We start from the raw sequence: 16,793 nt of genomic DNA, 5'->3' as shown, positions 1-16,793 counted from the left end.
TCTTGTATGTCTGGGAACGCTGCCAGTGACCTCCGCTGGCCTCCCAAAGCAGGTGGCTGCATGCAGGGTGCTGACAGGATGGCCCAGGCCTGTATGAACTGCCAAGTGGCCCCAGGTAACTGCTCAGCCAAAGCCCATCTGGCAGCAGTCAGAAGTGTGCCAAGCACCCCGCTCACAGGGCAGCAGAGCAGACGGTCACGACCAGTGCTTTGGAACACTCCTATGCCCTGTTTGCCCTGCTAGACTGGCTCCTGCAATACTATATCACCACACCATGCCCATGAGGACCTCCTCGTGTAGGTAGTTTGAACCTCACATGGCTGATCATTTCAGCACTTGCCTCTCTTGTCCTCCTCCCACAGGCAGTCCTGGTGGGATTCAGCCATGCAGAAGGATTTCTCATCAGCAGTTCTGAGACTGAGAAATGTATCTCTTTACAGATATGATTAAACAAAAAAACAACACTCAAGAGTTGCTCAGCAGACAGAAAGGAGTCAGACACTGAGTAGCTTCTACTGGATGCAAGAAAACATCACTCAGTGGCCTGGAATTGCTGATCCAGTTCAGATATTTTGTACCCCACTTTGAAAGCATTCTGACCCTACAGCTGGTTGTGTAGGGACAGGACTCAAGTGGTAGCACAGACAGTTTGGGAATCCTTGCACATCTGTCCTCCTCCTAGCTGTTTATCAAGCTGGAAAAGTGTCTGTGACTGAGAAGGGTGCTCTGACACTGTCCTGGTACTCCACAATTCAGTCCCTCTTCCATTACCTAGCGTGCTCTAGGGTTCTAGAAGCTCACACAAATAAAACATGAAGTAAAACGAGACTGTAGCTGTGAGTTTTGAGACATCTTTGTGAATGTGTACACACATATGCATGAGTACGCACAGCCTTGATTCAAACTGTGGGAAATTCCTTCTTAGGGAGTTTGAGGGTAACTGCTGAGGTACTGGGTTTCCTAAGAAGGATAAAGCCTTCTATAGGCTTCATTATCATGGGGTGTGACATGAAAAACCACAACTGAAGCTCCTGTCTTTTCATGCAAACAGTTCTCCTGGGAGAATGTCCTTTCATCAAAGTTGGTTGGTCTTTTTACTAAAAATCAGGATTATTAACACAAGCATCATGCTGGAAAAAAACCTGTTTATAATGCTAACACTCCTGAAAAAAGGCTTTTTAGTTTCAAGACTGAACTGGAGGCACCTGAGAGTTCTGTACCATCAAAGTCTTCAACTCCTTTTTCAGATTAAGAATTTTTTTTTGAAATGTCAAATATTTAGACAAGTAGGGAGAAGGAGATGAAAAATCAATTTTCTGACCTGTTCCAGCCAAGCAAATTATTAAGAACATCCAAGATGATTTCTAACTCATCTTTCATGCAAAAATGCATCATCATCAAGTGCTCTCCACATATCAACATATCTTAAAAATAAAACTGAAGTGATATATAAATACTGTCAGAAAGTTAAAACAAATTTATTTATTTCTTTTTATCCTGTGTTTGTAAAGACAAATCCATTTGCTACACTACACTCCAACTTTTCAGGTTTTCAGTGGAGAAAAGATGGTTTATTTTTTCTGCTACCAACTGTTTCCAGTGCTGTGGAAGAGGGAATGTCTTGTATTCTGCTCTGTTTTCTACTACTGAAGTCTTTTTAAGTTTTACAGGAATGAAAGCAGGTGGCGTGTTTTACTGTAAATAATGCTTGTATTTAAATATCCTTGATGACTGGTTTAGCAGGGACAGTGACATAATACTTGATCTATTCTTGATTTCAATTATTTCTATCTGACAATGCAATAGCAAAAGCTTCTTCTTAACAATGATTTCTAACCAAGAAAATAAACTGAATTAATCTGTGGCATTCACTGCAAGGTGCTGTATTACAATAGTCCCAATAAAAGAGAAGCAGAAGCTTTGCTTCTCCATCAGCAGTACCAATTAGACTTCCCTCCTTTATTTACTAAAATTTGCAAATGAAGATCTCCAACTTAACAGTTGCTAATGACATATTTTTTTTTCAACATGCTCAGGGACCAAATCTTAAAAAACTAATTTTTACATAATTGCTTGCTTTATCAATCCCTTCTTGTTTAAAACATACTGAGATCCCAATTCTGGTACAGAGGTGATCTCACTAGAAATAACAAGATAATTACACAACAGAAAAAAAATCTATTTAAACAAATACTTAAATTCAGTGAAAATGGCCAGAAAGCAAGCTGATAATTAATTGCTATATTTCAAAAATAGATCAGTATACCTACATAAAAGGCTTTTGGATCACACAGATATATTCAAAATTATTAAAAGCCAAGATATTGGAGCTTTGGGAAATATAAAATTCAGAGACCACCTGCTTACCGTCAGTAAAGACAGAAAAGCATATAACAAGGGAGACAGCATTCAAGTGACACTTCAAACCCCGCTGCCAAGATCTGAATTGTGACACCAGTCATTGTGTGTTGGCTGTTTTCAGTCATGGAATTTGAGAACTTACTTTCCTCTTCTTGGCTTAACAGAAACACACATCACTTGAATTGTTACGGCTAGTAAACCAGATAATCTGTATTCATGACAGATTTCAAAAGAAAATTATAGTCCACATAACATGCTGAACATGGAGATAACCACATCTGTGGGCCAACATAATAAAACAAGAGGCATTACTTTCAGAGCAGCCCTTGTATACATCTAGTGCGTGTACACACACACAATTACATACATATTTATATAAAAATAATTTTAACATAATCCTCTTCACAGTAATTAAGGTAGCAAGGTGGTTAGTATGGCTTGCCCCTCTACATGACTGCCCTTCTTGGGTGAAAATACAAAAGGCAGTTCTAAGCCCTGTCATCAGTTTTCAGTTTTTTGCAGCTATACTAACCTAAAGAAAAGGGTTAATGAGGCTTTCGAAAACCATGCCACCTGTTTAGTTAAACATAATAAACACAAGAAGTTGTTATCTTATAGAACTTGCCTTTGTGTAGGCTTTTAACCTCTTAATTACACCCTTGAAAAGACTGCTGCTATTTCAAAGGTTTCAAGAAATACTTCCTATTGTAAATCAGAAACCAATGGAAGAACCACCTTGTGAACAGAAAATTCCTAGACTGTAAGAAACAAGAAACTGAATCTATGCGCACCTTTATCTGACAAGCACAACCCAGTTTAAGCAAACAAAAGAATAATGGTTTTCTTTTCCTCAAAGAGGTCTCTTTTGCCTGTGATCGTCTTTCAGCTGATAGTAGGTTTTCTGTGCAAACTCGTATCATTCCATCTTGGGACTGCTATGCAGCTGTCTAAAAGTTTCTGCTGATCACTCCTATTCTCTGTCTGTCTCAGTTTTGTCACAAAATATCAGTCCTTTACACAGACTACACACTGCAACTATGTTTGGTTCACTTCTTCAGCTTCTTCACCTATGGAAAAGAATATCTGCAAAAAAGAATGAGTGAGACTGTCATTTTGTTTAGAAACTGTGCTGGAAATTCAACAGTCTCTTTCAGAGCAACAAAGGAACCCTTGTTTGCTTGGCTTATCGTGTTTTGGTCCAGAGTGTGTATAGAATGATGTGATCTCAGCAAGATTTTTTGTTGTTGTTTGTTTAGCAGAAAGAAAATCTAATATAGTCAGTAGACCCGCATTTTCTCATGACTTTTTTAAAAGATCAAAGGAAAGAACCGTAACCTCAAAAGTATATGGCTAAGATATTTCAGTCTGTCTGGTCAGTGAAGAAAAAAAGGTACAGACCAAATAACAATTTATAAGATAATTAATTCTTAAGGCTCTTTCACCTTTACTAACCATAACGAATGCTTTGTATATTAAGGAGGTAAGTATTGTTCAAGACAGACATAAGAACCTGGGAGCAAAAACAGTATAAAGTGTGCCTGTGTATGGGTAAGTTATATACAGACAACAAAAATTTGCAAGAAATCAATTTATACCATTATTTGGGCCTTCAGATTTTGTCTGAACTGAATGTATGCAAAGATGTGAACTTTCTGGTAGAACTTCTTTACACACAAAAAAAATAAGAGAACGTGTTTAGCACAGTATGCTTCCCAGTCAATATATCTCAGCTCTAACCAGATTAGGTAGATTGGTATATATGCTGCTCTTGTCACTATTAAACTTTTACCAATGATGTCAGTAATCACTGCATACTGCAGCGACATTTTTTGCAGTAGTCACTTGAACTTCTGTAATGATTTTCACATTCGGAACTTGAAAATAATCTTATTTCAAAGTAATTCTGTAAAAAGATATGGTGATCAACTAAAGCACAGACTCAGCTAATGTTTTTGTATGTCCAATGAACATGCCTATTTTCAATCATCTAGAGATTTCATGCTGCACATTCAAAGTTAGTACATACTTTAAAAAATTTAGCCATCTTTTTTCTTGTATAAAGTGACGATGAAATTCTGTGGATAATTCAGAAACAGAATTAATTCTGCATCCTAGGTGGACACAGCAACAGTGGCCTTGTAGTTGCAAAATGTGAATTCCAAGTGCAGCAGAAGGAACTAATGATAATCAATTGACCGAATAACAGTATGGCAGATGGATTTCAGTATAGGTAGACGTAAAGTTAGGCCTACGAGGAGAAGGAAATTCCCACTTGACTAGACAAAATCCTGAACAGCTCTTAACATGCTAAGACAAACATGTCTTGAAGTTGTAGCAAGTGTGAAAATTATAGCTCAATGTTCAGTAAGAGTTAAAAAAATTAAACAAAATGAAGTTTGAGGGCTAGCAGGAAATCAAATAATAAAAAAACCTCCATAATTTCCCTCTGTAAATCCAGGCTGTGCAAACACTTTCAGTATTCTGTGCAGGTCTGATTCCTCCTTGACTCATCTCAAATAAAATATAGAAGAACCAGAAAAAAGTTCAGTAAAGAATAACAAGGATGACCAGATGAAGGGAATAGCTTCCACATGAGAAACAATTCAACAGTTGTAACCACTGGAGACAGAACAGAGGTACATAAAATCTAGGGTACCTCAATAAGGAACAGCTGTTTATACCTTCTTGAGTCTGCACCTATTAGTATCTATTATCATCAAATGTGATAGTAAATTCCAAGCAAATAAAAAGAGGTACCTCATCACAGAGTTAGCTGATCAGCAGATATGCTGCTACGGAAAATAATGGGTGTTACATTGGCTCAAACAAAAATTGTACAAGCTCACAGGAGAAAATCCTTTAAGAGCTATCAAGTTCAAAGAAGCCGCTCAGCAAGTCCTTGAGCACCAAGCTTTGGCAGTTGGGACAGTTTACCAAGGGAGTATTAATTTATTCTTCACCTGACCTTTTAGTTCTCCTTCTGTATCTGCTATTGAAGCTCTACTAGGGCTGGATCAGCTTTTAGCATGATGTGGTACAACCATCGTTAAGTCATGAGGCAGAAGCACATCAAAATAATAACATTCATAGCATAAAGCAGCCAATCCTTACTCCTAGCCTAGGAAATCTGGCAGGAGTTCTGTTAAAACTGAAGCTTGTGGACTGAGTCAGCACGACCTAGTCAAGAACTATAAATATGGAGACCTGCCTGTAGCACAGAATATAATTAAGTGTCCTCCAGTACACTTTCTTTCATGAGCTAATAGTATTTTCCATATTGCTTAAAAAGAAAAAATTAAATGAAAAAAAAAATCAAGGATGTTATTTGGGATTCTTTCTTTTCCCCTGTAATGAGTCTTAACAAGAAATCATGGGAAAGGCTGACGCTCCAGGGACCATATTCTTCTTGACAGAACGTATTGCAGAGCAAGGAATGTCTTCTCAGGTGGTGAACCAGCTTATAACACTGCGAAGAAGCTGCCAGCGTCACTAAATTACTGGAATGAAATCAGTCACTTTTGATTTTTAATTGAGAGTACAATTCTCTTGAAAACCATTTCAAAGAGAGTTAAAAGAAAAAGTTGGTTCAAGACATTATTGAGTGATATAACAGGTAATTAATAGGTATAATCTTATATGTTATTGTTAATGTGAGGTCACACGTTGATTTACCAAGTGTACTTACAGAGACTGCAGGCTGCGCAAGTTCTGGAGTGCTTCAGTAGGAACCTGGCGTAGTTGGTTATTCTGCAGCATTCTACGTTTTGAGTGGCACAAAAAAACAAAACAAAACAAAACACCACAACAGAATTAACACAGTAAAGGTATTTTTTCTACTGCAAATTTTCTTCTGAGCTTACTTCCTTTGTATTGGTTTTAGTTCAAGATTACCAGCAAAGAAGCAGTCTACACAAATGCTTCATTCCCCTTGCCCCTTTCAAAATGCTCATTCTCTTCAAAGCAATTACATGCAGTACATTAGCTCTGTTAATGCACCAGCTTTAAGCAGGATTGTCAAAGCAGGTGAGGAAGTTAATAGATCAAACCTTGCTTGCTTTTGATAGAGCTTGAGCTCCTAATTGCCTCCAGTGATTCTGAAATTGTCATCCTCATGTACTGATTTCTTTTTCCTTCTGCAGTACTTCTGTTTCTTATTCTGATAAAGTTCTGAAGGACCAACTCTTAAAATTCTCACTGAAGAAAAAGCTACTATAGCCAACAGGATTTTTAACTCTATGAGCAGTTTATGATATTTGTATAAATTTGTCTCACTAAGAACTGCTGAAAAATTTCCAGTGAAATCAGTTTTCTCAGAAGGAATTTTGTTAGCAATGACCTGCAAATTTATTTTCTGAAGCTGCCACATAATTTAGCTTGCAAAGACAGAAAAATCATTTTTAATTCCAGTAGAAACTTTCTTCCCTTAGAATACATTTTCATTCGAACTGCCTGACATCTTTGTTCAGGCCAACTCCTACATATATAAAAGGATTCTCTCTAGGTAGCACTGAAATAGTACATGTCTTCAAAATGAAGTATACTCAATCGGACATTGTAAATGAAATCCTTTTTGGCAGTCTTGAAGCTCCTTAGGCCAACAAGAGCTCCATCTCCCCAACGTAAGAGTAGATGGAATGGGTAGCTCTTTGTACTTCTTTCCCACTTAATATCTTTGCAGTAAAGCTCAGTACACTTTTATAGTAGCATCTGGCTTGGCTTGACACTGCCTAAGAGGTTGGCATTCTTGCCAATAAAAGGATTTCTCTGAACTGAAGGAAAAGATTCCCTTTTACACATATACAGAGACTTTTGGCCTGCTAATAGTTTTAGTAACTGTATATATTGTCTCATTACTTCATTTTGGTCATTTGCTTAATAAGTTATCTTAATTAGATTACAAAGAACAAGATGCAAAATAAGAACTAGGTTTTAAATTGCACTGTGTTCTACAATAATGATTTCCCTCCCATTTCTCAAGAAGAGGAAAATACCCCCACTTTTGTGTGATCATGAAAAGTCCACTGGTTTTTAGGCCTGAACTCAGAACTTTTGAGACAATTAAAGAAACTATGAACTGAACTAATTTTTACCTTTGATACTGTACAGAGACATCTACTTGATGAGCAAGTTGTTTTTAGAATGCGATTAATGCTTTCCAACCTTTGTGTTTAGGATATTTTCTATATGAAAAAACAAAGATTTAATGATGTTCATATGTATCTTCACTTCAACTGAATTGTTCAAAATGAGCTGATCAAAATATGTAATTTACTTGATCAAAACTTCACTGGTTAATTAGTTCCCTGGAGCATTTAGGAAATCAGAAATATATCAAACAACACACAGTTTACTTACAGCACTTTAAGACTGAAAAGGCCAGCAAATGCTCCCTTAGGAATGTATGTCAAGCCATTTCCTGCAAGACGTCTGCAAAGTTTGAAAAAGGGAAAGAAAAAAGGAGTGAATACTTTTTCTCTTCATGTGGAATTAATTTGGTTGCTAGAAAGTGTAACACAGCTATGTTTGAAAGACTGATGCCAGAGGTAGTAGTAAAAGAGCCTTGTTTTGTCATTAATATACTTTTAAAAGCAAAATATCAAGAGGAGCCCTTAACTGTATAGTTGATTTACTGACAGCTGGACTGCAGAGACAAAATGCAAGTTCATTATAAATCAAGGTTATGGTTTAGAACCCACATTTAATTCTTTGTAGTTCTCTTTTTAAGCATTAGAACAACCTCAGTAACTAAAATACAGGCACACTAACAATAATTAGCATCAAGGGACTTACAGGCATACACTTTTGGAATTGCGTATATATGATGTCTGTGCACATTTAACTCAACTGTGCATTAACTCATTTCCATATAATATCAAAATATATCTACATAGTAATGAATAGAGTTCATTTCACAATAACAATACACAAAACATCTTTGCTGGTGGAATGACAGTGTATTTGCTAAAATTTGTAAGATTTTTCCCTCCTTCTGTTGTACCCTTCTTCTCAGAATGCCTCAAAATACTTTACAGACCAAGGTAAGTACAACAAATATCTCTGTAAAGTATGGTAATCTGATTAAAAAAAATGAAAAAAAAAAAGCATAGAAGAAAGCACTATGTAGGATTTGTTCCTATGGAAGAAATTCTTCATAGCTTGCACTGAAAGTAATACCTCCTGTTTATTTCCACAGAAAGTACAACAGAGAGCACAATAACACTATTTGATAGATCAAATTCTCAGCTACAAAACATAGTTTTTCCACACAGTTACCACCATTAGCTCTGCATTTTTACCAGTGATGAGCAAGAACCTGTATGTCGTGGTCATAACAATCTGCACCAGCAGAAGTGACCCACTGTCACTGTTGAAACACACCACCCACCATCTCACTGTGCTCACATCCACTGCTTGGTTTCCATAAATGTTCAGCAAGTGGCGATGAACTGCAGTGGGTGCCATTCTTTCTGCATGGAGGAATTCAGTGACACCCCTTTGCTTCATATGCACTTCTATGTCAGATGCTATTGTGTCAGGCTACTCCTCTGCTGCCATCAGTTGCACGGCAACAAAATGTAATGGAATATTGGTGGGAAGATTCAATCTGTGCTGCCATACCACCAATATGCACCTCTGATGTTGTGGGACAACATAATAAAATAGGAAACACTGCTTTTAGGAGCAGCCCTTGTATTTTTGATGTGACATGCCATTGGTATGTTCCTCGGCAGTGGAACTGCAGGGCATCTAGCATTTACCTCCCTGTCATTTCAGTTCAACAGGAATGTGCCATGATACCTCTTCCAGCACTGGAAAACTGACTGGTTGGGGTGAGATTTCCAGACAAGTTACTGTGTGTCAGTAGAGCCGTGCTGACTGCTCTTAGGTGGCCACAACTGTGGGTTGATATGATATGATATGATATGATATGATATGATATGATATGATCACCCTATTTGCACACTAAGTGAAGCCAAGTGGAATTACTTGAAATTTCACATCAGCTAAGATATTGTACATCAAAACTGCAGTTAGCACAGGCCAGCTGAGGTAGTGATAGAGCTGACATTTGACTTGGCATTTGACCCCTTGGGAAAGACCAGAGGATGAAATCCATCAAATGCCTTGAGCTGCCAGAGGGGAACCTACAGCACTGAAGTAGGCACCAGAGTTGCTAATCGTGTTCATAGAAAGTGCCAGGTGCTTGGAACTGTAATCCCAAAGACCCAGCACTGATTGTTCTTAAATTTCATCTTCCTTTGAAGCTTATTTGCCCCAAGGTAATTACAGGGTCCTGGGCACACCTGCTCTTTAGACTTCTCTTCCATACAGAAAAATATTGGTTGCAGTGGAAGAAAACATGACTCTAGATGCCAACTCTAAAGACTTCTCAGGCATTTTAAATTTGTGGAAAAGCATCTCCCCTGTGTGCACGATTTGCTGACTGGTGTGACCTTGCTCAGTAAGTGAAGTTCTCTTCTGCAGAGCTCACTAAGATAGAGCCACTGAGCTCATCATTCACATGAGATGCACCACGGTCTGAAGTTCAGGTATCTGAGACCTGGTATGTGCACCTGCACTCCTGCAGGCAGATCAGTGAGCAGAACCTGGCTCACTCTTGCTCAAAGACAAGGAGGCATTCAATGGCCAAGATGACTTTATTTTAACGTGTGAAGGGCTCCTGCAGCTTCAGCTTTCATTCTGGATGGAAAGGAATGGCAATGACAATGGTTGCTACTGGATAACTCAGGTTCCCCGAAAGCAAATGCTGTTTGTGGAATATAGACCAGCAGAGGTTACAGATCTCTCTAATGCTGATCTCAGTTTATTATATAGAATTTTGGAAAGACCACAGATTGTTTAACCCCTCAGCCTTTTGCACTGTTATTTTACTGATATGGCTGAACTCCAGTCTTGGATATGAATCAGAAAGAGAAGAGTTTGCAAAACTTTACTGAAAAAAAACAGCAGGCACAGGTGCTGAGGCACTTACTAAAAGTGCCTCCTTGAGTGTCATGGAAAGCTCAATAAAAAGCAGAGAACTAAACTCATATCTCCAAAGACTCCAGCTGGCGCTCTGTCAGGGCACCATCCTGTCTTGAGAGTAGCTGCGTTGCACTGAATTTCACAGTTGCCGCAAAGCAAACTACCACACTACATGTTCATACTGCTTCTCAGAACTGGAATATTCTTTATTGAAAAGGTTAGCTAAGAAAATTAGACCTTTTTAAGCACTCTGGTATGGTAAGCGTGCTCCTCCCTGCTTTAAATGCTGCACTGTGGTAATGCAGTTGGGACACTAACCAGCTTTTTTTGTTTCGATCTGTAATACTGACTCTTTCTAGCTTAACAGTAAGTCTTTATGTGGTAAGCCTTAATGTTTGGCCATTTTTTTTAAAATGGACACTCATAATATTTAAAATGGTTTTATGGTAGCTGTAATATATAGCTAATATAGTCAGAAAGAAACACCAATCCACAGAGATATTCATATACACATGGCTACATGACTCATGGGCATTCAGCACAGTTTTAATGTGCAGAGAGTTACATTTACTTTTCCATGTAGATTTTTTCCCTGCTTCCTTTTGTTAGTTATTGTGAACAAAAATCTGTCTTTGGGAGAAAATTTCCTAGAGTAAACTGTTGCCATTTTTATTGCAATGTCCATTTGGATTATCCGGCCACCCACAACCACCATAAGAGCATTACCCATCTGCATGGCCCCAGTTTCACCATTGAGAGGAATATCTGAAGCTGACAAACATCTATAAGCAAAGGATGCTGTTCCTGAGCTATTTGAATGATAGTTACCTGCACAGTTAAATTGAGATGTAATTCCTCCCACTTTTTTTTTCTTTGCCTTTTTTCAGATTCCAAATCTCATTTTGTATTCTGTTTCTTTTCCTGTTAGATCACTTCTCAATTATTAAATATCTTGTCAATTAAATGTCTTTTCATTTATTAAAAGTCCTTTAGACAGAGGAAACCACATGTTAATCTTCTATTTCGTAAGCAGAGCTTCTGTGTTTACACCTTATGAGTTTTTCAAGCCCCAGGTCATTCTTTTAGCTCTGCTTTGATTATTTTTCAGTTTGGAAAGAGCTCTAACTGATTTTGTAGACAGTGATTACTATCATTGTATATGATACTCCTCTGCTTATGTAGCAGAGGATAATGTTTATCATGTATAGCCCATCACATTTCAGCAGAGGACTAAATCAAATATATCACAAGTGCCAAAATAGATGTATGTCTGTACAGCTCTCTTACCAAGCAAACTGACAACATCAGAAAAGGTAGATTTCTGGCAACATTTATTTTCTATATAATGATGTTGTCTGACCTCTAGTTACCGAAGTAAATTCTTTCTCATGACATCCTTTTCATGATTTTCCATGGAATCCAAGTCAGGCAAACCACCTATCCATTCCCAGGATGCTCCATGAGACCACTTCTGAACACTGGCACAATAGCTGCATCTTCCCAGCCCTTTGGAATTCCCCGGCATTGTGGGATTTGGAAAAAATCAGCAATAATGATTCATTGGGCTCATTGTTTAATTCTTTCAATGTTCTTGGATGGAAGTTAGCACACCAGTTCTTTAAGACATACTGCAAAGCTCATTAAATTTGGCTTATTTGTTCCCAACCATTTTAATGCCTTCCTTCTGGATTTTTTTCTTGCTATTGCTGTGTTTCTATTCTCAGTCTTGGCACAGGAGAAAATAAATCCCCTTGTTGACTCTACAGGTATCTATCAAGCATCTGTCAGGGTTTACTCATCTCCATATCAGGGATTTTGTTTTCCATTACCCTAAGCTATTTCAGGGAAGCTGCCCAGTACTTTTACTGAACTTTGGATGGACTTTGGGTAGTGATTTCAGTCTGGATAGGTAAATATCGCTTTCCCTGAATAGATGAGGATGGACATCCTATCTGTTCCTACAGTTCAGCATTTAGTTAATGATTTCTGAGAGGACGAATAAACTGGCTTTTTCATAACACTTACATAACCAAATGGCTGGCTTCTATCGTTAGAAGAACTCTAAATTTCAATTTTTAAAAGTAAATTCTTTTATTTTCCAGCATTTCTGAGGGTTACTATTTTAGAAATATCACATTAAACTAATTCAGGCTCAAAGTTATCACATCTCTTTAATGAAAAGATAATCAAAAATATGCATTATTGCTGACTGTGGATCACATTTCTAGAGCTATATTATTTTATAACTGGATTTTACTTACGCTGTTTCATTTCTTTTGCTAATTAAGACACAAATTAATAGCATCTGGAAAACGTACAGGGATGTGTCACTGTATGCTTCCCTAGGTACCTGCTATTTGACACTCTCAAAGACAAGATACTGGGCTACTTTTGGCAGTGGCAAAGGCTGAATTTCTGTACTACTGCCTATCTCTTTCTAAAAGATGTAAAATAAATGAGCTGACAGAAAAGCACATTGCCTCTATCTTTTCAAATGGCAGCAATTTATGAAGTATGTTTCAACACAGTTCAGCCCCGCTGGTAATCTCTACTTGGTGTTGGAGTTGCTGCAGTGCTTCAGGTCAGGTTCATGGCCTTGCTCAGATCTAAGAAAAGGCATATCTGGTGTCTCATGTGAGCACTGTTCATCTGTGCATCCCTTTTGTATATTCTGACCTCTCCTGCAGTGTCACAGTCCTGAGAAATGGTCATCCCCAACTCAGGAGAACAATCCTACAGTCAGTACAACTGATAAAACATCCACAGAAAGTTCTAAAAAAGATCAGAAACTTCTTGTTTTCCTCCTACTGTTGCTCACGTCTAGAAAGAACAGATTCATTCCTCAGAAAGAAGCAGATAAACATGAAGTTGTGACTGAACACAGTCAAGTATTTCCATTACATTTCTAGTACAAGATTTTTTTTTTCACCAACTCAAAATTGATTTGTGCTTGTATGTTTTCTGCACTGAAAGAAATCTTGCCTGGCACGAAGCCTCTCCTTATTACCTACTGGGAAGGAAGGTGAACTCAAAACACCAAAAAGTCTTCTCTATAGATAATGAACTGTGGCACTTCATAAAGAAAGCATCTTTTCACTAGCCATTAGGAACTGCTGTGAACACAACCAAGCTACTTCTCACAGACTGCAGCAAATAGTGGCAGTAAGACAGGGGCAGGGGCTGCTTTTTGCCTTTGTACAAGTTAAGATCTAGTCCAACAAATGCTGAACAAGCACCTGTGAAGTGCATTTCAAAATCTGGTTGTATCAAAGCTGTAGGAAAGATATGAAAGGAAGATAATAGCCTCATTGGGAAGCAGCGTACATTTATATTAATTAACACTCATGCTGTTTTCTAAGAGGATTAACACAACGGAATTTTCTTGAACAAATTACTGCTCAAGTCTTGAAAGGTGCAGAAATGCAGAAGAGTGAATGTTACAATGGATCTTGGTATGGCTCAGCATATAGCAGGAATAAGCAGTACAAGAAGAGTAAAGCTCTTCTATTAAGAAATGAGAAATCTGTTCTAATTGTCATACTGAATGAGCACAGTTATGTAGAACTTCATTGCACTCAAATTTATGGTAAATATATTGGACAATATATAAAGGACATCTTGAACATTATATTAAAGGAGAATGTATGTCCTTCAGTACAGACTGAGTTACATATCATAGACATTAAAGACCCCCTAATCACTTGGGCTACATTATATTCAATCACTCCACATGCAATTTGTTTACATGTATTCCAATATTCAATATCTAATGAGTGCAACTCAAAATCATCTGTCAACTACGAAAATGTATTGAGGGATATCTACAGAAATGATTTCCTACTATTGTGCACTTATCTCCCTTTGACTCTGCATTTTACTTCTGATCATTATTTTGCTGATTGCATTTGAGAAATGAGAACAAGGACTGCATTGCTGAGAGATTGCCATTATGAATTTGGCCATATCTACATATATATAAATGTATGTATAAAGATGGGTAGATTACCTTCAACAATGTTACAACCCAATCAATTTTATGCTTGCCTGTTTTCCTTGAAAACATGTTTAATTCCTTATTTGCTACATCACATTCTGCAATTAACAAAATCTCCAGACAGAAAATTGAAAACGAGTTATACAGACAAACCTAGAAACTGGTGATAGAAATCTTTGTTTTTGCAAATAAAAACTGGAAGTATAGAAGACCTGAGATGGTGAAAAATCCCCACAGTTGGGCCAGTTCTGCTGCTCTGTGGTACCAACCTTGCCAAATTTGGTGCTAAAGTATTAGTATGCCACATAAAAATTTCCTTAACATTTATGAAATTGTGGACTATCTCTTTTATACCTTGGGTACAGATAAATTCACTTTTGTAATTTGAAACTTCTTTCTTAAAAACCTGATCCTCCTCTCCAACTGCCATAATTGTTCTGAGTAACTGATAAAGATAAGTGGTGAAATCTCAGTCCCATTGATGTCTGTGAAAAAATTTGCATTGACATAAGCAGAAACTGGACTCATATCTGCATCAAGTCTCAGTATTGTAACTGACAGTGACTCACTTCTCCTAGGAGTAGTTTTTGGAAAAACAATGTGGAAGCATAACATGAAAATGCATATTTCCATTTTTTTCCCTAAAAATCTTGTTCTGAATATAAAAAATATAGCCCCTGTTCAAGAAAGAATTACCTTAAATCTTTTGCTTCAATTTTGTTTCCTGTCAAACTAACCAAAGAGGCATGTGCACAACACATACACTACATACACCTTTAGTTTATATAAATGTATAGTCAATATATATTTCTATGATAATAGCTTTCCTCAGTTTACGTATGCGTCTATATGTAGATAAAACAAAATGTTCTTGCTTATTACATTAAAATAGTTGTGACAACATGGATACTCATCAAGAACTTACACAAGGTCAACTAAAAATTTGAGATAAGAGTTTGATTTATATTAATGATTATTCTTGGGCCAACATAACAGAAATTTATGAATTAATTGGCAGGTAATTACTGTGTTAATTATTAATTAATGGATGATATCAGCATATATCTTTTAAAATGTTTTTGCGGAATTACTTTGTTAGATCAAGAATTTAAATGTTATTGTGTATTTTAATTATCTTTTTATATTTCAATCTGTCATGTTAATTAAAACTGTAATCATAGTAATATAAAAAGTGGGTCAAATGATATATTAAAAAATCAAGAAAATATAAAGATGCTCTTCTTTCCTTAAGAAAGGAGGAGGGGAATGTGCAAGCCATAATTGTGCTGTATATTACATTTATTGCTAGTTAGAATTTTATTGGAAATTCAAATATAACACAGTCTGCTCCTGCTTTAGGGCCTAATTGCCTTTTAAAATGCGTGTGCCAAATTCTCAGAGGGTGTAAACTGGAATAAGTCCAACTGACCTCAAGCAGTTGGAATGAAATCAGTGTGTATTTGATCTTGAGCTAGCTTTCATAAAAGAGATCTTAGATTGCTGTCAGGTAAGGATGTGGTCTAAAACTTACTATTTATCTCTCCACTTATAAAAGGGGGAGATTCTAGCTGCACCTTGCACAATTCAATATTGCGACCCTACAACTGCTAAGGACAACTGACTGCTCCTTTCATGCAGCTGCCTGTGCCCAGTGCTGGGAACAAGTTGCTTTGCTCTCAGCATGGCAGAGGCCAGTGTCCTACCAGAGGGCTCCAGTGGTGTCCTTTTGCTGCATGGCCAGCCAGGTACCTGCCCTCTGACTTACAGCACAGTGAACTCCTACGGTGCATGCCAATATTAGCCAGGAAATCCTACGTTGATTCACAGGATCGGATTCCAAAGTTACCAGGAGTAAGAGAGAGAATTTCACTTCTACATTTGAAGAATGCTGTCACTAAATCACTGGTCTTGGAGTAATCTTAAATTTGTTAAATTTCCTTCCTCCGTGTTTCAGTGTTGCTTCAAGATGGAACAACAAATGGTAAGCTATATACAATTCCTAGTTTCAGCCTTCAAAGTGTTGTTTACACTTTTGATACTGATTTTGGATTTATCCCAGTAGTACCAGTGTCATTGGGATAAATTATCATCGATAACAGGAATTGGCTGACATGCACTGTGAAATGAAGCACCACAATCAAACTATCAATAACAAATTGTCCTTACTGTTTTGTCCTTCCTGTGTCATTGGCAAAGGACATAAATTGTGCAGTTCCAAATTTTGATGTTACAACTTTTCTCCAAGAAGTACAATGAAGAGATACTAAAGAATTACAGGAGAAATTACTTACTCCTGATTGGAAATTAAAAAAAAACAAACCCAAACTTAAGAATTATGCTTGTGGGCTTAAAGAGATAAATGTGATATGGGCTGAATTCAGTGCCTATAATACTAACCAAGTGAAAAATGGAACTGTGTATCAGAAATGCACTGCACGGAAATGAAGCAGTG

The 16,793-nt window shown here is 37.3% G+C and overlaps 1 protein-coding gene across 3 annotated transcripts in view; it reads right to left on the bottom strand.

Moving 5' to 3' along the window:
* The window catches only part of LGR5 (leucine rich repeat containing G protein-coupled receptor 5), an 89,426-nt gene that overhangs the window by 33,809 nt on the left and 38,824 nt on the right, over positions 1–16,793 (bottom strand). For all 3 annotated transcript variants that reach the window (XM_021385179.1, XM_021385178.1, XM_021385180.1), the window contains exons 3-4: positions 7,717–7,788; positions 6,047–6,118 (exon numbers count right to left, since the gene is read on the bottom strand). In XM_021385179.1, coding sequence (XP_021240854.1) covers positions 6,047–6,118; positions 7,717–7,788 — 144 coding nt within the window. The remainder of the gene's footprint in view (positions 1–6,046; positions 6,119–7,716; positions 7,789–16,793) is intronic.

The sequence above is a fragment of the Numida meleagris genome, chromosome 1 (assembly GCF_002078875.1).
Source record: "Numida meleagris isolate 19003 breed g44 Domestic line chromosome 1, NumMel1.0, whole genome shotgun sequence".
NCBI classification, from domain to species: domain Eukaryota; kingdom Metazoa; phylum Chordata; class Aves; order Galliformes; family Numididae; genus Numida; species Numida meleagris.
This window is presented reverse-complemented; position numbering and strand designations above follow the sequence as displayed.